The sequence below is a fragment of the Semicossyphus pulcher genome, unplaced genomic scaffold (genome assembly GCF_022749685.1).
Source record: "Semicossyphus pulcher isolate SPU_LCO1_2020_fin unplaced genomic scaffold, fSemPul1.0.p SCAF_10, whole genome shotgun sequence".
Lineage (NCBI taxonomy): Eukaryota > Metazoa > Chordata > Actinopteri > Labriformes > Labridae > Semicossyphus > Semicossyphus pulcher.
This window is the reverse complement of record NW_027211604.1, coordinates 21,048,525-21,071,279: the sequence shown is the minus strand read 5'-3', so window position 1 is coordinate 21,071,279 and position 22,755 is coordinate 21,048,525. Positions and strand designations below refer to the sequence as shown.

The 22,755-nt window shown below is 41.6% G+C and overlaps 1 protein-coding gene across 1 annotated transcript in view; it reads right to left on the bottom strand.

Annotated features, from left to right (window-relative positions):
* Positions 1-6,201: 6,201 nt before the first annotated feature.
* Positions 6,202-22,755, bottom strand: part of jade2 (jade family PHD finger 2) — a 216,190-nt gene continuing 199,636 nt past the window's right edge. Inside the window, exons 13-14 of the mRNA XM_069669488.1 lie at positions 10,637-10,782; positions 6,202-8,587 (exon numbers count right to left, since the gene is read on the bottom strand). Of these exons, the coding sequence (XP_069525589.1) occupies positions 7,790-8,587; positions 10,637-10,782 (944 nt within the window). The 3' untranslated portion in view covers positions 6,202-7,789. The remainder of the gene's footprint in view (positions 8,588-10,636; positions 10,783-22,755) is intronic.

The following is a 22,755-nucleotide window of genomic DNA, read 5'->3' as shown; positions in this document are numbered from 1 at the left end:
TGATACAAATTTTCATCATTTTCCATTCTGCTTTCCTGATTCCATTTTTACAGTTTGTAAGGGAAATACTTGGATAGAGACTCTGACTTCAAAAGAGAGAGAGAGAGAGAGATGAAGAGGCGAGAGGGCAGGAGAAGGGAAGGGCCTGGTGTTTATATTAGCTGCTTGTTAACTCGACTGTGTGGACAGGCTGCAAACAGAACGCAGGGGAAAGAACAAGTTGTTCTCTTTCTCTGTCTGCTTCTCTGGCTCCGGTTCAGTAAAAGTCTCCCTCCTCTCCTCTCTTCTTTCTATCCATCTCTCTTCTCTCCTCTTCCCTCACTCTCTCTCTCTCTCTCCAGGCCTGAGCAAAGCAGAGTGCAACGTTTTCCCCTCCTCACACGTACTTCCACAACACGTGCCTGTCATTATTTGTCCTTAAAGCTACAGACATCCTTTTTTCTTGTACTTTTTTGTATTTGATCGTCCTATGCTACCAAAGCGTTTTGAAAGGAGCCACGTGCGGGCCTAGGAGGCTGATCACTGGACAGGAGAGGAGAGGAGAGAGGAGTAGTTATGGGCAGGGGGAACAGGGGTGTTTTTAGGGATGGAGGATGGAGCAAAAGAGGGAACATGGCTTGTGTGCAGGGAGGAGGAAGATGTTGGAAGGCAGAGTAAGGTGCGCAGTTTGTGCAGATGGGAGCTTCAGTTTTAAAGGCCTTTCTCTGCTCTGGAGGCAGGAATAATCTTACTTAGAGTTGTACCTCAGTGGGTGGAGCCAAAGAGTGTTCTTGGCCAAGAAATGTTGGACTGAAGCCCAAAGTAAAAAAAAACAATAGGAAGGGGGCTATTAGGTGCTTTTCAAGTTTTCTTTAACCTGACATGAAAAAATACGTCTGATCTTCAATTTTTTTCTTTTCAAGTTAAGATAGTTGAACACAAAGCTGATTATTTAATAAATAAGCGACAACAAATGTCCTCTGCAACAATTTTCATTTATGTGAACAGTTGATTATTCAAGCAAAAATGGAAAATATTCTCCGGTTTCAGCTTCTCTAATGTGTTTTTGAGTTTTGGTTGGACAAAAAAATATAAAGTCTGGATTTTAAAGCCACTCTCAGTCAAAGATGGTGTTCTCTGTAATCGATAGAAGCAATAATATTTGTAGTAATATAGTTGTGGAGAAAGTTATACAAACAGCTCGTGGTTTGGCCCGTTCTACATTCCTACAACACCCAGAGTGCATTGCGCCCCTCCCTCTGAACGGTGCAGCGAGAGACGCTGGAGTGACATACTACCGTTTTCCAGTCAAGGACAGTGATCGCTGCAGGCAATGGCTCAGAGCGGTACAGAATCCGAAATACGACGAGAATATACCGGTGGATCATCTAAAAAATCTTCAGGTCTGCAGTCTACATTTCAAACCTGACGATTTTGAGCTCCCTGGCCTCCTCCAGATGACACGTTTTACGTAGTCTGGCAGAGGTTTTCCAGGGCCCATTGGAGAAGCAGATAGCGTCCTCCAAAGGCACAGAGCGAAATTGCATTTTAATTTCTACCATAACGGCATTAGCTCTCCATAACAGCATGATAGGACTGAGGTTGAAAATCGGCGTACTGGTCCTTTAACTGTTAAACCAATAACCAGCAAGTTATTGAAACAAAGTGTGTTTCATGGTAAATAAAAACCGGATAAACCTATTTTTAGCTAATTATAATGTGATGTGTAACCTCATTTGTCTTTAATGAGAAATGGCAAAAACATTGAACTTTTAACAGAAAGCAGCAAATCCTCAGAACTAAGCAGCTAAAATTGGGGGATGTTATTTATTGATTAATCATGTTGTCGAGTTATTTCTCACAGTTCATACTGATGGCTTTAAATATAGCGTTCTGGCCACTGAATGCTGTAAAACAGAGATTCTCTTTACCAATGTGTATAACATCAACCTGAAAACACAATATTTTCCATTTTTGATTAAAGATATTACAAAATAAGTAAGAACAGTCCGCCTGTATTCGTCCCTTTTTGCCAGTTAAAGACCCTGCGAGATCCTGAATGATTGAGAAAAGGCCCTTTGACTCAAACCACTTTGGTTCTTTGACTCCACAAATTTAGACTCAACTCGAAAATAGAGCTTGTTTCTGCCTCCACAGCAGCTCAGCTTGTATGACTAAACCTCCAATCTGTGCAGTGTGTCTGGGTTGTTGAATTTTGAGACCTTGAAGCCATAACTTTGCTGTAAAGGAGGAGAGCAAAGCGCCAGTAAAAACAGAGGATGCAGATAATGAGTCAGCTTTCTAGTTTGATACGAGCCACGGCGGCCAGAAAAAGCGTTACAATTGAAAATAAAAAACAGCTTCCAAAGCCTTTTCAAAACACAGAAAATGAAAATGTCTCTAGTAGTAGTAGTTGAACAGTATTATACATTATTGTAAATGTGAAAAAACTCCAGTGGTACGCAGGTAGGTGGGTTTGTAGGGCTGCTGTTGGACAGTAAAGCAAGGTGATGATTTTAGAAACAGGAAGCACGGAGCAGTCATGGGTCAGTCTGCATTTCCAAATGATTCGAGTGTGACTGATCATTTTGATGCGTTTTATAGACACAGTATCAATAAATTAAAGTCGGGTCAAGATTTGGATACTTTTTTAGAAATCAAAATGATCCGCTGTGCGTGAGTATACCACTCACCTTTGTTACAGAGATAGAGTAAGTGCTTGTACTTGAGCCCAGCAGGCTTTTTGTTTAACAAAATGCTCACAATAAAAAAAACCAGGGAAGAAGAGGAGGCATCAAATTAAAATGATGAAAAGCACTTGCCCACCTTTGCTTTACTGACCTTAGGACAGCCTCAAACCACTTTCCTCTTGGATGAAGGACAGAAGAGAGACAAACTTAGAACAATTCCCTGATGCTCTTCCCCTTAATGAAAACCACCTCAAAGCAACAATCAATTTTTCGTCTTGAAACTTTGGAAATTAAACGTTGTCAGTCAGTAGGTCAAACACAGAGAATTTAAAGAACTCTGTTGCAGAATTGGCTTGTAAGACAGAATTTACCAGCGCTTTCCTTGCTCGATGGTGCTAACCTGCCTCCCCGCTGATAAAAAAGCTGTGAAATGATCTTTGCTCAGCTGAGGAAGTTCTGAGGAACCCAGCCCTGCAGGTGCAGTGATGTCTTTCCAAGGGGTTTTACAAGAGTGTCGATAAAGTAGACAGCCACTGTGTGAATAATAGGAGAGTTTCCAATTGCCTGCAGCAATCAGCGTTGGCCTTTAACCAGCTTTTCAGCAGAAGTCTAGGTGGGATGCATCACTTTGTGGAGGTGTGTTTCTGACCTGCCATTACGTGCACAATGCCCACTGGCTTTTTTCTGCGGTGAGGCATTCATGCCAACTCTGGTGGTGGAGGGGGGGTCGCTCTCACACGTGCACCAGCTAACCATTTATAAAACTCTATGATTGTGTATTTATTCATAATGCACAATGTGTTAATCATGCAGACTAAATGGTAAGCTTGCCCAGAAGAGCGTCACCTCCATTAGTAAACCAGATCTTCTGCCGACACTGATGTTGCATGTTAAAAATTGTAGCGCAATGACTGATATTAAAATCAGTGATGGGAGCGGGGTGGGTGGGGTCTAAGCTACTTCTCATACGTGGATATCAGACCTGACACAGTTGCAAAACTCAAAGATCATCAGAGCACATTTCGGGCTGTTAGCCAACACCTACACCAGCGTACCACATGGAGGACAGTGATGCTTTGAAGTTGTATTCTAGTTGATATTGATAAAAAAAAAAAGATCCAGCAAAAGACTCCAGTCTACAGTATCTACTAAGCGGAAGGAGAGGGCATTGAAGCCACACTGTAAATATAGAATAATAACCAGTTTGTGTATGCCAAGGCTGCACAGTTTCGAGGAAAAAAAATCTTCACTGCAATTTGCCTGACAAGGTACAACGGTGCTGTTCTTGGGTTAAAATCTGGCTAACCGAGATTCTTAGAAACAGCAACTTACCCAACTACCTCCACGACCTTCAGTAGAGTAAATACAGCCCAAAAACTTTGTTTTTCCTGCCAGTGCTGTGCAGCCTTAGCATTTGCTACTACATGTTAAGGCCGTTAATGTGAGGCCTTTTCTAAAACCACTGTCTACAAAGTCAGGCTACTCTGAACATTGAATATTGAAACCAAGGTTACATTTTTCTGTCTCAGCAACACATGAATTGTGTGGTCTGTAATGAAACCACACCCTCACTTCAAAACACAAGCTTTGTTGCAGTTTTTGTTGTTCTATGTGTTGTGATGATTACTTTCCACGGGGGTTATAACATAGGTAGCCAACGCAGAAGTCCAACTCCCTCCACCTGTCCGGCATCCGTGCTGCTTTACTGCTTTGAACAGAACGCAACACAGAACCCTGCCTTGCAAAAGAGGGGTTTTCCTGACTTTACCTCTCTTTGGCGAAATAGGAGACAAGCGTGGAGGGATAATGATGTGAAACTTCTTCGACGGCTACACCTGAAGGACCAAAGTGACAGAGATGCTTCTCTGTCACCAGTAATAATACTCTCCTGCTGTTAGGGGGCGTTTCACTCTGAGTAAGCTCATTCTTCCTGATGCAGTCAGGACCACATATACATAAAAAACTAGTCATCTTGTACATTACATTAACCCTGTTATACCAGCTCTGGTGTGTGTGTGTGTGTGTATGCATGTGTGAGCTGTATATAATGTGTTCAGTTCAGCAGCATTTGGCTTTTTCTGAAGGGGGTTAATATGTGTGAGTCTGCATTTGAAAACCATCGCCTGCCCATTTCTGTAGAAGCAGGCTTTTCCTATGTGAACCCCCTTGAGTAGAGATTTGGATGAATCCAAGTTGGGTTGTTGGTGGTTGTGAATTAACAGCGCCCCCTGTGTATAAGTAGGTCACAATACACCACGGCACAGTGCCTGAGCTTACGGTAACCCAATAAAGCTGGAGTTGAAGCCAGATTGAGATCTTGATTAAACCACGCTGGCCATGACAGCGCTGGTAGAGTTGTACGTCGTCCTTATCTTAAATTCTTCATCTAGAAAACCAGAGACGGAGCACGTGTGTGTGTGTGTGTGTTTGTGTTGATCAGATGAAAAATACGCTGCCTTGATACACAGATCTGTTCTTTGGCGTGGTCACATCAGAAGATAGATTAGAAACTATCCATACAGAGAAAACAGGAAGTAGATCACCTCTATTCAAGTGTCTTTTCATCAGGCCTGGGTCAAGCAGCCCTTTAAATCACTTGTGATGCTTTTTGTCAGCCTAATTTGGAACCAGGTGGATAAGGTCTTACAGTTCTTAAGGTTAAATGAGCATTGATTATTGGTTGGGACTATTGAACCCAGGGCTGATGGTCATACGGTCGTACTGAGAGAAGGAACATGCTCAGTAGTAGTCGTGTAGGATTTCCAACAGTGAAGATCGCCAAATAAGGAAGTATCTAGACATACACACGTCACTTTATATATATATACTGTATATGATATAAAATATGTATGTATATATATGTATCTATGTCTTGCGTCGCTTTTTCCATACATTTTTTAACCTTTTATTCTTTTTTTAAAAGTTTTTTAACCCCTGAGAATACCATGGACTGCTTTAAGTACAAAATACAACTCTCTGAGAGAACAAAAGAGAAAAACTTTTCTTAAAAACAAATTTACAAACAACTCAATTCAAGAACTGAAGAGCGCAGGCCTCTGAAGCTGATTATTACATTGTCATCATTCATCTAACAGAAGAACAGGTGCAGCAAGCGGAGCCATCGGTTACATGAGCTTGTCCACGTCAAGCGTGGGTGGCGGCCATGTTGGTGCCATGAACCTGCACGATGTATAAATTAACAATAGTGTGAGCATCTTACTACACCTGTGACTCTACCCTGTTGCCTGAACTGTCCACTTTGAACCCAATCATCATAACTGCCCACTGGATGCATATTTGTAAACTAGCAGTTATTCAGTGATACTTTATATGAGGCAAAGGTTTAGGGGGTGAAAGAGGTGTTTGAGGAAACTTAGAATGGAATTTCCAAGATGTTTATAAAGCTTGTTTTTCCTCTCTTAGATCATTTGATGACTTCTAAACTTTGTAGGTGAAAGATTCAAAAGCTAGTAAGTGGAGATCAGTTTTATCTGGATGGTTCCGAGATTATTTGTGGTGACAGGGAGGTTTTTGTGTGTTTCTGTCAGCCTTAATGTGGGTATGTTATCCCACGAGAAATTTAATAATAAAGCATTATTGATTACAGCAACACGATACACAATCAATCAGTTGTTTTGCCACCAATCCAAATGACTTGGTGAGAATGGGACTTAGCTAGCAGGCTAATGCCTTTATGTGCATCCAGAAGAGGCAGCAACATGGCGGTCACCGTGTAACGTGGTCAAACTCTGTACGTCGATGGCTCTGGACTGCAGCGATCTATTTGGGGTGGGCGGCACAGAACAGCAGGCAGCTCTTTGCACCGATGGTACTGTGTGACTCTGCTTTGCTAACTTTTGCAGATGCTTTTTTTGATTCATGGCAAACGCTGCATTTTCATCCTTGTTTCAGGCACTAGACAATTGTTAAGGTGACAAGGAGCCCAATGCTGGCTACACTCTGTAACCAATCCAACGGGGATTTCCTTTTGGTTTGATTGTTACAAATCAGATTGAGAAACGACTGATTGATCTGCTTTCTGATTGTTTGGTTGAGTAAGGTTTCGGGTTGAGGGGGGGTTGGGGCACAGGGCAAGCGACAGAAGGCACAGAGTTTCCATGATGATTTTTCTTCAAAGATTCAGGCTTAAAAAACAAAAAAAACTCAGAATTAGGAAGAATTTGAAAGCAGCTGACAAAAGTCAGATCAATATTTCGGCTGTGATGTGAGCAAAGGGATTTGCTTATAGTAGTATGTGTGTCAGTATGTCTGTGTGTTTGTGTGTCTGTGTGACAATCTGAATGAACACCAGGGTTGGGGTCAATCTGTTTGCTATTCAAAAACTGGAAAACCGGGAAATCTGTATTTTTTGACGGTGAGGATAAATTTGAGTATGACAGCATAAGAGCACATTTTACAGCTGAGTTAACGTGATGAGATTTGACCCCAACCCCGAATGAGCATCTGTTATACACACGAGTGCTTACATTACAGCTCTTATGACTAGCTAGTTGTGCTTTTCAAGGCTGAATACATGTTGTCCCATGTCACCCTCTGTACATATTCAGACCAGCTCTGGTGTGAAATTGTCTTTCCACTGAACATATTCAAGAAAACAAGGACTCATTGGATGCATCTCAGGCCATAAAGGCCAAGAGCGAAGCAGACCCTGAAACCAGCTTGAATAATAATAATAATAATAATGCCCCAAAGTGTTTGTTCCCAAGTCTGGCAGATACCATAGACATGAGGCCAGAAATGGGTACTTCAACGCCCAGAAACAAAATGGATCTGAAATACAAAACGAAATAAAGACTAAAGGTAATGTTTGTTTCCTATATGTTGAATGTTGAGCATTGTGGTTAGCTAACGAGAAACTATGGTCCAGGTTGAGAAGCGTATCTGTACGACAGGCAAACAGCTACATTCAAATTCACCCCAAAATCAAAGCAGGTCAGGGCTGAAGAGATTCCCTCTGGTTAATGTGTCCGGGATTTGGTTGAACAAAGCCATCCAGCCATGTTTTGTAGACTGTATACACAGAAGGAGAGACAATCAGCCAGCGGACTTCGCTTGGATAACTGTGTGCGTGTGTGTGTGTTAATTTGAGTCTCAGTTCTTTAGGATGCCAGCACGCTCCTTCTAAGCAGGTCCTCGTTCCCAGAATGCAACTGCGGCAAGCGGAGTTTGCGTCTGCTGGAACGCGTGTCCGTATCACTCTGTTCGCCATCGGAGTAGTACCCATCAGTCTCGACGGTGTCCAGCAAGGACGTGTCCTTGAGCGGCAAGTTTGCAGACTCCAGCCCTGCTATGCCTCCTCCTCCACTGAAGCTCCTCCCTCGGGATTTACTCAGGCGGGAAAGGCGGAGCCGCGGGGGCCCACCACGATGGATCGCCCCTGTGTCAGGCACAGTGGCCCCGGGGCTAGAGGCCGGGGTTGGAGATGAATTTGCAGTGAAACCAGATCCAGCCCCTGACGCAACACCGTTCCCAACGTGGACACTGTCCCACCGGTCGGGGTCCTCCGAGATGTGACAGGAATCCATTTTGGAAATGGGAGGCTGTGGAGGCGGGTCCTTGTGCAGGTCAGAGCTCCTGGTCTGGTGGTGATGAAGGTGGTGGTGGTGCAGGACCCTGGAGGTGCCCCTGGATCTTTCCCCTTTCCGGCTAACCAGGCTTTGCTTTTCCTCTGCTACGCTCGCCCAGAGGCTCTTTGCAGTGGAGGGGCTGCTGGCTGCTGAGGTGGCTGCTGCAGACAGGAGCATCTGGGGTTGGATGGGGGTGGTGGGTTGCGTGTGTCCACGAGCACGGGGCTTGTTGCTCCCTCGCGGTTTGCGGCCCAGCTGTGGTGTTTTCCAGGTGGACTGCATGGAGTTCTCCATCATGAGGTTAAGCAGGCTCTCCTCGCCTTGCAGGAGCTGGATGAGAGGAGGAGGAGAACAGAGGAAGTGAGAAAAGGACAGAAAGGCATTAGAGATTAAAGAAGAAGAGCAGAAGAGAGAAACAAACAAAGAACTGAATCCCTTAATCAACACATTAATCAAAACAACAATACATTTGCGTGCTGCTTGGATTTCTGATTTTAAAACCTTGCAGTCTTGCCTGTAATATTTTGGAACAAACACTCTCAAACCCTCCACCACCTTCCCACATTTCTAACAGCTCAACGGTGAAGGCTGTGGGCAACTAATGTCACATGCAAAATATCTAAAGTAAAAGCAGAGGAGTTGTAACAGCTTTTTACATTATGATGTTTAACCTTTCAAAGATGTTCCTTCTCTAACTTGCTCTTTGTATTGTAAAATGAATTGTAAAATGTATCTTCACACAGATCTTTCTGTTATAGTATTCAAAAGAACATCGCATTCGGTTTTACTGAATAGTGACAGTGTTCCTGTTCTTTTTTTCTTCTTTGTTCTTCAACACATCGTTAAACAATGGAGTTATATCATGCATTCTAGTTGGAGCCCCCTGCCAATCAATACACAAACAGAGCACATTCCTGAGGAGAACAGCAGGTCAGCCACAGTGCAGCTCTGCTCTGTCCATCAGCTCTCTCATCAAACTGACTTACCCACCGTGAGAAGAGAGGAGAAGTCACGGAACTCTCTCGTATAACGATTCAATCTAAAGGTCTTCATCCAGAGTCGTATAATACTATATAACAGGCGTGTGGACATGTTGTCAAAGTATCAAGGCTTCACTTTTTTTTCTTATCTGGTACAGAACTTTATGTGCATGATTTCTTTGTTAGAGAAACTTAAAATTGTAATTTGAATAACTGGAGTGAAAACTTCTTCTTACCAAAGTCACTGTAGTCAATAATAACATTGATAGTTTAAAACTGCAATGCAAATGGCTCAAGTCAAGACAGTTTGACTTAAACAAACCGAAATCACAAAGGCCTTCTTGAATGTGCAAGCAGAGCAGAAAGGAGGAGCACCTGCAGGAGCATATTGAGCTGTGTATCTGTAGTCATCGATCTTTTCTTTGTTTGTTCAGCCATAGTAGATTACTGTTTACTCGCAACACTTGCAGAGACCGGAAAAGCAGCCGCTTAGCTCCGCCTACCCTCTCTGGCAGACCAGTCACTGCTTGGTCACTCACTGGGTGCCAGTCGCACCAGACACCCAGGCAGATGCAAAGGCTTTCATCAGTGGGCCATAGGTTCAATCCCCATTGTGTTACCTCATTCGACGATAGATAGTGACTTAACAGACATTTCAACTTAAACACTACTGCTTTGGCTGTTGATATAGACCATAATGTCTAAGGATTTATCTTTGATACACTTTAAGTTACTTTTGCACAGGAGCTTTAATGTCAGCAGGATCTATGAGCCTTGATTTGAAAGCACGAGAGTGCTTAATTTCAGTGGACCAACATTCAAAAATAGATGTCTGTGTTTTAGTTGCTTGCACACAACTGGAAGTGTGAGATAGATTATGACAGTTAATAAGTTTCACAGTTTACTTCCCAGACAACATTTTCTCCTTATAGATCCATTTAGCCTGGGTTTTGGCCCTCTTGCCCCCCAGTCTAACTCCTTCCTTGACTAAGAGCATTTAGCAGGTTTGGATGCACGTTTTAATGATAGCCAGAACAGTTTCTAATTTGGCTCCCGGCACTTGTTTTGTCCACCAGTGAAGAGGACTGGGATTCAGTTCAACAGGTGATGAATTGTTTGACGCTGCTGATTATTTCAGCTGTTTGAGTTTTGCCATGTATGCTGCTGTTCGCTGCCAAGAGCCAGTCGACAGCTCTGTCTACTGTAATCCTCCTCTTCCTTAACAAGTCTGATGCATGTGCTGCCTGCACGTACTGATGCTGAAATAATGTCTGGGTTTGAGATCACTTTTTGAATAAGTCATTACCGCATTTTGAAGTAGCTTTTGTATGTATAAGTTATCATAACATTACTGTTAACTCAGGTACACTTTGCAGGCTTCCTGCGGCTGAAGACCTACCTGGTCCGATAGCAAGCTGCCACTTTTGTCCCGATGCTGGGAACCCAGAGCCCACTGACTCAGCATGTCATCGGCGGTGATCTGAACTGATTGGGCGAGCCAGCTGTCGAACAAAGAGTTGTCCAATGGGAACGACTTGGACAAACCTGAAGGAAGGGGAAGGGAGGAGGATACAGGGAGGAAGAGTTGGATGATAAAGGAAGGAAGAGAGGGAGAGAAGGGTGAGAAAGACAAAGCAGACAGGTGAGAGGTGCTGCACACTTTCATTTAATAAAAAAACACAAAAGTTGTAATAAAAACATCAGCCATATGAAGACAAGAAGTAAAAAGTATATGGAGCAAGAGAACCAGGGCTTTTCTGAGATACAATGCAAAACGTTTGTGCCTAACCTTAAATGCCTCAATTCAGGTAAATACACTGGTCAGCTTCAATGAACTCATTCAGTTCAAATCCATCCAAGAGTTACACTTCAATTCAAAAAGTATTGGTTTTCCTTGAAAGTGAGGCAAACACAGTCACAGTTTTGAAACTTAATTTGAGACAAAGTGTAAAAGGAAAAAAAAACAAGCGGAATCTCTGCCAAAAAAGATGCAGATGTCGACATGTCTGAATGTGCAGAAAGTAACGATAGCATAATGCATCTAAACAGCTCCTATCTACACAGTACGGAGCTGTTTAGAATTACAGCAGGTTGGTGGTTCACAACATTTAAAAGCAAGCCGTGGTTGCATCCAATCGTAATATTGCTGTTTGTTTATGTTAATTATACCAACATTTCAAAATGAGTATAATCAAAAATGTAATGCAACATCTCTAAATTGATGTTAATCTCTCATGTCACCTCGAAATGTGAGTTTTTAAATGGGAACACAAAGCCTACTGCCTGTCAGAAAGAGAGAACAAGTGACACTTGCAGTACGTAGCCATCCTGTTTCACGTCTCCTTCCTTAGCTCCTTTTCTATCATTGTGAGCTATGAAGGTCCTCTCCACTTACTGCAGGCCTGTGGCATTTTACTCGTTCTTACTCTAACACACGCAAACTCAAACGTACACAAAATGCATTGAAGACAGTGAGGCTTAAGGAGAACAGAGCATTAGGGGGGTGAGGGGGTGGGATCCATTAGCTCAGGCACTTTTTCTCTCCTGTTCCCACAGAGGAGGGGTCTCACATCCCTCCTAACATCTTTACTTCCTCTAACACCGTGTCCAACATCCGATAGGGTATTTGCTTTAAGATGTATTATAATACATGTAAGAAACCCATGACCAAATTGTCACACAGTCTGTCATTGTGTTACTTACAGATCAAACTGTTAACAAAATGAATTGCTGGGGACCTTTTTGAATCAGAACATTGTGTTACTGAAATCCTGTCGAGTTAATATAAGTGTAACCCTAAACAATGAGAGGTTACCAAAGTTTAAAATAACTTGGTTGAAAAGTTTTTAGTTAGAAGAGCTAAAACTAAGATTTTGCCAGATAGAAAAGGAAAGGAGGAGAGGAAACAACTCAACTTAAAATCTTTCCATTATTTTTCTCTAGTTTCCTCTCAGGTTTGGATCCCAATAGTTGCACGTAAGACATGAATCCTGATTTAACAAGAATGTGGGATTGTAGTTTCTTACAAAAAGGATATTGACTGAAAGGAGGACAGTAAAAGCCACACATTTTAAACACTAAAACAGCTTACTCTCGTTTATCTTTTATCTTAAACAGCCTTTAATCATTTTAGACCAAAAAGAAAAAGAACTTCATGAAAATATGTTCTTATTTTGTATATGCAGCAATATCAAAATTCTGCTCCACAGGGTGTAAGTTCTGGTAAATGTAAAAATAATGAAATTCTGTGTCCTTAATTAGCCAGAAACAAACCATTAACATCGTCACACTGATGGTCTGTCCTTTCCACCGTGGGGAACAACTGCCTCTTTACATCTCATAACTAAACAAATATCACCAGAGATAATGTTGACAAAGTCCTGGACACAAACAGGATATGTAAAATACAGATATGTGTGTGCAGATTTTTCTATCTGAGCCTCCTTCTTTCTCTACTGTCTTACAGCCTCCCTGTAAATCATCTATGCTTATATTCATCTGCCAAGCAGGACGGCAGGAGGTGCTATTCAGGTGGGTTTAACACTAGCTATCTTACACACACATGCGCACACACACACACACACACTCACACCCAGCAGGTCGTTTCCATGACGCAGCATGTCTCTGCAGGAGTGGAGAGAGCTCTGAGGGAGGGAATAGGTGACAGAGGGGAAAAAAGAGGCAGTGAAGGAGTATGAGGAAGACAGGAGGTGATGATGGAGGAGAGGAGGGAGTAGCAGGGTTCAGAGAGAGGTAGGCAGGAGGTAAACCTGAGACATGCCACTGTAGTCCTCAGCCATCTTCAAGTTAAAGCACACAATGTACAACCTGACAGTATTGTTACTATACTACACATCTAAAAGTATATAGCCATGCTAGCTTAGTGCCTTGAGCTAAGTGCTAATGAGAGCATGCTAACATGGAGTCCTCCCCGAGAAAAAAAAATTGTAATGTAGAACAAATTTCCTGCATTTGTACCCCACCTAACCTCTTGGATTAAGTTAAGTAACAGCCACCTGCACTATTCTAGATTAGTTTATTATGTGTGTTTATGTGCGTTTACTCTCCTCCACTACATCCCAAATAATAACCGTTTTAGCAGTGGGTCTGCGGGGGCTCTTTGGCTCTGTAGGTCTATTATGTTGGACCAGCAAGTTAATGTGAGGCAGGCGGGCGGGCTGACAAAGTTAGCAAACGTTTACCAGCAAATCGGTTCGGCATTTCGGTGACAGTAAAATCCTACTTTTAGCTGATTTAAAGTTTGGCTGGAGTCAGTGGGCCAAGCAGGTTCATTTAAGATACGCTAGCCTATCTTTTCCTATGTTCTGTTTTCAGTCCATGATCGCAGTGAAGCTAAATGTTTCTCACCTTTGTCAGTCAGACTCCTGTGTGGATCGACAGACTGTGATTTACAGCTGAAGCACGCTGAGGCAAACGATCGGCTACGGGTTTGATGGAACCAATTTAAAGGGGGGTCTTAATATGTCAGACTTGTTTTTGTCAGATGATGAAAATAGTAAAACAGTTATTGATATAAGGTGCTGAACTATAATCACCTGATTGTGGGGACTGTATGATGATACGTTTATTTTTAAAAAGACAAAATGTGGGGAAGCAAAACCAGAACTTTGCTCCCCCTTATTGAATAATGGGGATGCATTTGCTCCACTTGATCCATTGCTCAGGCACCCATGAACATGATCATAGCAATACATTACCATGTTTATGTTTAGAAGGTATCAACTAAACATGAAATACAGCTCAGGCTGATGGGAATGTAAAGTTTTTCATGTGGTCAAAAACAAATTACAAATTGGACCTTATGATACATCAAGATTGATGGAAAGTCACAGAATCATTTAAGTTGCATTACTTCATCATGAGAGGGATCTCAATGTGTATACCAAATAAGGCTGCACCAAATTCGAATTGATTCTCATTTGAATGAAACCATATATTGATTCATAAATCCTGAGATCCGTCTTTAAAAATATGTGTAGAAACGTGTCTGATCACTCACGTTTCTGAGCGCTCCTGAACGCAGCACGACTCAGTGCATCCCCTCGAAACACAGGAGTGATGGAGACATGCCTGAACTTGTTTACTGCACCAAATATGGACATCAGTGATCGCTGACGGACTCTTTTTGTCATGTGTGCGCCCATGAATATGTAAGTTGGTTTTGCAATTATGTTTATCTCTGTTAGCGTCGGCTTTGGCCGTGAATGCATTTTCAGCATGTTGTTGTACAATATGCCTTTCTCTATAACTATTGTGTGGTTTTGTTCTTCGTGCTATGAGATCTCGTGGCCGAATCTCGCGCAAGTTGAAGCCCAGTTTGTTTTATCAAAACCCTCAGCCAGATGTTCAGACTAAAAATCTGAAACTGGAAAAAAGTTGATAAGCTGTCTAATTCATAAAATAGTTAATATTGTGTTGACCGCTGTGTGTGTCATGTTAAATAAAAATGACATGATGTAACTTCTTTAGGGTCGATTCTTACTGTAAACATTAAACATTTTGATAATGCACCAGGTTAGAGGAGCATTGATATTGTAACTGAAATACTCCTAACAAAAAACGATAGAGAATCAAATCAAATCGGGACCCTGTGAATCGGAATCGAATCAAACTGAGTAATCCTTATCGATACCCAGCCCTAGCACCAAATTCCATCCAATATCTGTCAAAGCACTTGACTTAAGACCCCAAGACCCCACCTGAAGGTGGCACTTAAGGAGTAGTCAGGATATCACCAAAGTCAGAATGATTCTGGAAATCCATCTTATTTTTGTTGACATATTTTAGTCCGAACCAAAGTGGTGAACTGACCGAAAGACCATTATCCTTAAAGCTGCTAATGTGGCTAAATAACGTATATTCTAACATCCCATGTTAAAAACAAACCTGCTGTCACAAGATATTATTTGTCTCATCATAGTGGAGCTATTCTTTTAAAGCGGATGACGTCACAGACTCCTCCTTCTCCTTTAGCTACAGCTAGCATGTTGAACTGCAGGAATACTGTAGGCTAATGCTAAGTATCGGAAGGTCCTTGTGCAGCTTTAGCAATTGCTTAGGCTGTGAAACGTGTCAACAACAGTTTGGGGAACAGCCGTTCTATTTACCAGTGTGCACTAGACTCACAGCAACAAAAAGCCCCAGGATGCTGTTACAGAACAGCTGATTTTGTAGCAGCGACCAGTTATTTGCTAGCAAGCGCTGGTAAAGCAGTGCAGGGCAAGGAATGCACGAGCAGCAGGACTCAGCCAAAACCAGGCCTGTGCATGAGAGAGAGAGAGAAAATGTGTGTGTGTTGCTAGGTCTAAAGCCCTCACTACAGTCTGAGGATTGTTCTCGGGTGCCAACAGTATGCCTGGAAACTCCAACACAGAGACAGAGATAGGAACAGAAAGCTGAAAAAGAGCGAAGGTGGAGTGGGAGCAACAGAGCGATCAAAAGACCCATCGGAGCGATAAAGGAGAGGAAAGATGTGCAACAGGCAGAGAAAGAGCACACTAACACTTGAATAAAGGGGTGAATGGGACATAATAATAGCAACCAGAATAAAAAGCTCGGCAGAATCGACCTAAATGAAGCCGTCAGAGTTGGAGACATTTCACTTTTCTAAATCTTATAATAGTTGTCAAAGGGTTCTCACACTATTATCTTTTTGACCACCCAGTTCAGTGTTAAATTATCCATTTTTCTTTGCTCTTATTCAACTTAATGCAAACAATAAAATACACCCAAAATGGGTTACAGCTATAAAGCTTTTACAATGCAACCTTGAATTTTTCAACGTGTTGTGTTTTGCGATCCTTCACTGAAATCCAACAATAATACAGCCTTCATAAAGATACCTTTTTCCTCAGTAACAACTGCCTGAAAACACCAGAGTGCACTGCAGCTTAGCTATAAAGAGATGTGCGTGAGGGGCACATTTCTCACTTTATACCTATTGCGAACTCTGAACTCTCCAGGAGTGACGGACAACTTTTCGGGGATTTTGGTGTAGCCAGCTGTTAACAATGAAGGACTTCCAGCCAAGACTTCCTTTTCCATGCGCTGCATTGTTTACAGTCCAACTAGCAACTTTAGAAGCGTGAATGCAGTTGGAGTTGAGGTATGACATCAAAGAACAGATTGTTAGCTTCCATGTATCTGTTTATAGAGATGTACTAAAACTACCACTTCATCAGATGACTGCCGGGATTGCATGGTTCCAGGATTGCATTTGATTTTCCTCCACCAATTTTTTCTCTCCACACCGACTGTGTTCCTGCATACAGACCAAGCCCACAGTAACGCTAGTGGACCATACTACTCGGACTAGAAAGGGAAACCAGAATGCACCCAAAATTGGATCACTTGATTCAGCATTCTTATGCAGAATCACGAAAAACAAACAACTTGGCAGTCAAATGATTAAAGACCCCCTCCAATGAAAATCAAGTGTTTAACCATGTAAACATCTCCATGTGGTGTTCTTCATGTGCTACAAGACATATCAGGGACAACATTAGCAGTTATCTCCATGGCTGGGCCTGTCTGCTTTTAAACTGCAGTGTACCAAGGACAGGCTGAACAACACGTTTTCAGATTGGCAGGTTTGAGACGTCACAAACCTAAGGAGCCAATCCCGTTAATGGACGGGGTGAGGCTATGCATATCATTATGTGTAACCTATGGCAACCACTTCAGCGAAGCGCGAGCCAGCTGTAACCGTCATCGTCACTGACTACTAACGTTAACGTTACTACTACTAATAAGTACATTTCAAGCTAGCTAAGTTTCAACAAGTTGCCACTAAATGATGGCAGAGACGTGTTTTGTTTTCGGGACGGAGGGGGCGGTTGGAAATTTGCATAGTGGGCGGGGCCTATGCAGATCTGGGAATTTAAAGAGGGTGAAGAAGGAGATGCCTTGGGAGGATTTTTACAAGGTATTAACCGTATTTTGCAGAAAATAACAGACACAATCTGTTATTTCAAGAAGAGCATTTTATATGTCTTAAAACATGGCTGGAGCTGCTCTTTAAAGCACATACTTATGATGTCTTATGATCAACTTATGGAATATTTCATAACAAACTCCCTTTTTTCCAAATCAGCCCTGACATATGGGCCCCAGTAATAAACTGTGGGGATAGGGGACAGTAGATCTGAGAAGGAGCTCTGGTACATATCTGTCTTCTTGATCCCAGAACACAAAGAGGAAGACAAAGCCCCGGGAGTCAGGACCAGACCCGACAGAGAACAGATGGCCTGATACACAGACACACACACACACTGAGACTGTGAGATATGAACACATACGGCACGCAAAAACAAACACAGATGACACATTGTGACAGGAATGATACATATATATAACACTGGCAATGGAGAGCATACATGCACACACAGGCACAAATGCAGACAAATGATATGGCTGTACACAAAAGTACACCACATACACAGACGGGTTTGTTTGTCATGGAAACACAATGAGAGTGATGACTTCACAGCATCTATTCTACATCAGGTTGGTGTCCTTATCCCTCATCACTCAGATGGAAAGACAAGGACAGAGAAAGAGAGGAAGAGGGACGGAAAGATAAAAAAGAGTGAGTGTTATAACAGAGTGAAAGATGAATAAAAAAAGAGAGGAAGATAATATCAGAACAGGAAGACAGCGAGGCAGAGCCAAACTGCTCTCCTGTCTTGTGTTATCGTCGCTCTGTTTATCGATCAAATTCAGTTGGACAGGAAAACACTGTTGGCTCTGTGACCCTCAGCTCCGGTTAAATAAGGAAATGAGAGAAAGTCCTGCGTCATCGCTGACTGTGTGAGTGGGTGGACAGCTCAGAACAGCTCTGCCACTTTGTATCTTGATTTTACTCTGAGATACAACATATGATTGTGCACTTTCTCTGCACTGGGCCCAGTTGTTCAAAACGTTGAATCATTCTCTTCCAGATATGGAAATCCCAGCATTTTCAAAGTATAACTGGATTGGATCAACCTGACTTTTTTCCAGATTACCAGTGCTCTTAATGGGACTACATACTACATATGTAATACACAAGGGATGCTAAAATACACACAATATGAAAGTTCCTCACAGTTGCTTAAAATGAAATATCACGTTTGATATCGACACTGTTTTACTTCATATTACTTTTTTAGTACTCACTTAATATTCCACATCATACGACATTATATACATATACATTCTGTAAAATACCATACTGTATTTTATTGCCACTTTTATATTGCACCTTATATTGTACTATATTTTATACCTTATACCTCATATCATACTGTATTATTTCACACTGCTAAAATGTTGCTGCTATTACACGTACATGTCACTTCACTAGATTGTCCCTTTTGTTACTTTTGTATACCAGTTGTATATATCTCTTATTTCATTTTATTTATTTTATGGTAAATGGACTGTACTTATAAAGCGCTTTTCTAGTCTTTGCAACCACTCAAAGCTGCTTTTACACTACATATCACATTCATCCATTCACAAACGCATTTATACACTGATGGCAGAGGCTGCTACGTAAAGTGCCCAACTGTCAATCAGATATCATGTTCATACCCGTTGGCTATGCCACCGGGAGCAATTTGGGGTTCAGTGCCTTCCACTTCCACATGTAGCCTGAGGGAGCTGGGGATCAACCTCCGCCCTTCCGATTGAAAGACGACCGACTCTACCACTGAGCCACAGCCGCCCTTTTTCTCTATTCTTATTTGTATTTGTATTTACCTCCTTGCTACTTTGTCTTGTGCTGTTACAACACCCGAATTCCCCACCTGGGGATCAATAAAGAATTATCTTATCTTATTTGGTGGATTATTTTATCAGGACAAAATTGCTCGGAGGTCTACTTTATCTATGACCCTGTAGCGATGCAGCAATTCCAGTGTACAGTGTACAGTATAAGCTACATCATAAAAAAATGTTGTATTGTTTGACCAATTTTCAAAGTGTCATTACATTTTGTTCCTGAAATCCAGCCTGAATCCCCCACTCTGCTGGGATAGTCCCAATCCTCATCAAAATTTTATAACGACACAAACATGAGGTTTTATCCAGATAGAAACCCAAACTAGATTACCTGATCTAATCTGCTTATTGTTTCTTGAACAACCCATTCTCAAGATGTAATTCAGACCAATAGCCATTATCTGATCAGATTACTTTTGAACAACTGGGCCCTGAATATTGCACTGTACAAGTTCTAAAATGCTAATTGCTTCTGGTAAACTTATTTCCCTCTAAGCCTCATTAAGACCATCACAGTTCATAGAATCCCTCCATTAAACCCATAATTAAGGCTTTTCTCAATGCTCGTTTTAAAAGGTAATTAACATTTCCATTTCTTAGTTTTGTTTCTGCCTCATTTTAGTTTTCACCTCATTCCCATTCTCAATTATAACATGACTTTTAAGTTTTCTCTTGCTTCAACAAATTTCCATCAAAATTATAATTGGATCAATATTTTCATCATTGCAGATAAAGGAGAAAAACGTGGTGAATGGGTCATAATTACCTGCAAATACTGTTTTTCAAATGGGTGTAACACAAGTCTAGTATTCCATTTTTGTTCAGTTCAGTATGCCCATCGGATTACAACGCTACTGGAAACACTACCTGGCGGGGTTAACACACGACAGGTGTTACACTACAGCAACAACTGCTTCAGAGAGCAACACCACATAAAGACACATATAAATTGGACTGTTTACATATCAGTAAGATGGCTTTAATATTCGATGAACTTGGAAGCCTTACACACTCAGGACTGTCATTAAGTACTAATTTGTGGTGCTTATACCGGACTTCTATATGTAATACACACACATACAACTGCTCAAAGCTTTAGCAATATTGTCCTTTTTACATTCATGCCAATAAAGCATATTGAATTGAACATGCACACAACTGGGTCTTTAAGAGGTGCACACACAACCTGCTCTGCATCATTTCATTGACGAAACACATTAAAGTAGATCCCGAATCTTTGTTGATGCATGGATGGATTTAATGTTGACAACAGAGTGAGGTTGAGCTTAGCCGTATATAATTCCAACCAAAGTGCTTTAATCCCACAAAGGCAGAAGCCCATTTCTTTATCAACAGAGCAGCTCCTTTGATAACAGCATGAAGTCTTTGTTGGGTGTTTTTTGTAGCTTTGAGCAACGTTCTGTCATGTTCGTTTTCTGAGATGACAGGAAGGAACCGAGCTCTTCACGTTTTATATGTTGATCTAGTGATGCCGCCAGTGTGACAGTACGTCCTGATTGTGAATGTCTAATGCTTTCTTGTGCTATATGTTGATGTGGCTGCTCTGCATGTCGGATTAGTTGTCAGGATAGCAGCATGCGCTAACAGAAGTGAGGTGGTTCAGATTTTCAGCACCTGACCTTTCTGAAATAAAGTTTGTCTAAAGTCTGTGGCAACTAAAAGCACAACTTACTTTATTATTGTATACGGAGGCATGAAGCCCAGTGGAAAAAGTTTGTGGCACTGCAAGTTGCACAAGACATTGGCAACTAAAATAAAAACAAAACATCAACTTCAAAGCAGATTTTTCATCCATACTGTAGATCCTCCAGATTGTAGATCATTTGAGGATCAACAAATCGGGATGGGAATGGACAACTGGTTCCACAATGTGCGATACTTTGGAATCGATTGCCTCTGAGCTTTTTAATTTCCAATATCAATGCAGTCAAACAGCATTTTGTCTAATCTCAATCTAAACTTCAAGCACACGGCAATGGCTCTGCATTCAGGAGCAATTTGGGGTTCAGTGTATTGCCTGGGGACGCTTCGACAGGTCGGCTGCAGGAGCCAGGGATCAAAGCTGCAACTGCCCTGTGGTATAGAAACACATTAAATTCTATGTGCCTGTCACGCTACGTACTGGTGCCAATGGTTCCTAACCAAGCAACACATCTGTTATAAGGATTAAACATCCTCATTACCACGTAGGCAGATTAAGCAGATTAAGCTCAATAAAAACTAATGTATCATTATTCTCTGATTTTGTCCCTCTAAAATGATAACAGTTACTACAGCCAGCTCGACCTGCCTATGAGCTCCTGTGTAAAACCTTCGTGGGCCCACTTTTTCTCACACAGAAAACTGATCATGAATCAATAAAGGGATTGGACTGATACCAATACGCATATTATCAATCCTTATTAATTCCCCTTCGTGTCTATCAGGTGGTAAAACACTATAAATATGTATCATGTAGGTGAACTGCTTTTACTCCCATGAAAAGGAGGATAAATGATATTAGTGAGCACAGTCACTCTTCAGAAATCTCTTTCATTTATCCTCTCAGATATTCATCATGTACAGTAACTGTCCTTGCAGCCCACAGCTCTTTACACAAAGTCACTGCAGGAATGTTCATAAGTTATTAGATCTGGGAACCAATAAACAAGGATTATGTAAGGCTACAAATCCACCCACTTGATGTCCTACATATAGAAGCTTTTCACAGCAAAAGGAGCTTGTTTTCAGAGGAGGCCTGAAGATATGGAGGACTTTGTTTTCCATTTCATTAGCCCACACAAACATACAGTATATCACAAGCCTTTCTTTTCCTCTATCGTTTGCTAGTTCAGTATCTATTCTATTATATTAACCTAAATTACACGTTGATCTTAGTTCGCCGATTTTCAACCTCAGTTCTATCATGCTATTATGGGGAGCTAAAGACATTATGGTAAGAAAAAAATATAATTTCTCTCTGTGCCTTTGGAGGACGCTATCCGCTTCTCCAATGGGCCCCAGAAAACCTCCCCAGACTATGTAAAACGCGTCATCTGGTGGAGGCCAGGGAGCTCGCTAAACTACACTTCCTTAATGTAGGACGGCCTCCGATGTCATGTCTTGTTCAAAATCATCAGGTTTGAAATGTAGACTGCAGACCTGAAGATTTATTTAGACGATCCACCGGTATATTCTCGTCGTATTTCAGATTCTGTACCGCTCTGAGTCATTGCCTGCAGCGATCAATGTCCTTGACTGAAAACGGTAGTATTTCACTCCAGCGTCTCTCACTGGGCCGTTCCTTTCAGAGGGAGGGGCACAATGCACGCTGGGTGTTGTAGGAATGGGTGAAACCGACAAAATCAAAGACAAAATTAGTTGCCAAAGAATTTAATTGTTGATAATAGTTGGTTGTGTCATTCTGTGTGTACTAGCTTCTCAGCTAGTTAACTTTAGCTAGACGGAGTTGTATTGACTTTTAACATTAATATAACACTGTAGTGCTATAGAAAGACTATTTTAAACGTCAACTTTAACAGTCCAAAGTTACAGCCAGGCTGTGTCATTGTTCTCTCATTTACATTTTCAGTCCCTCACCTTAAAACCTTCATCTTTTTCTCTCCTTCTCATCTCTTGTTCTTCCTCCTTTTTTTAATCTTTTGTTTCAGTAGTAGCCAAATCAGCCGCAAAGTTTATTAAAAGACTTAAAGTCTTTTTTGTTAGTTAGCACTC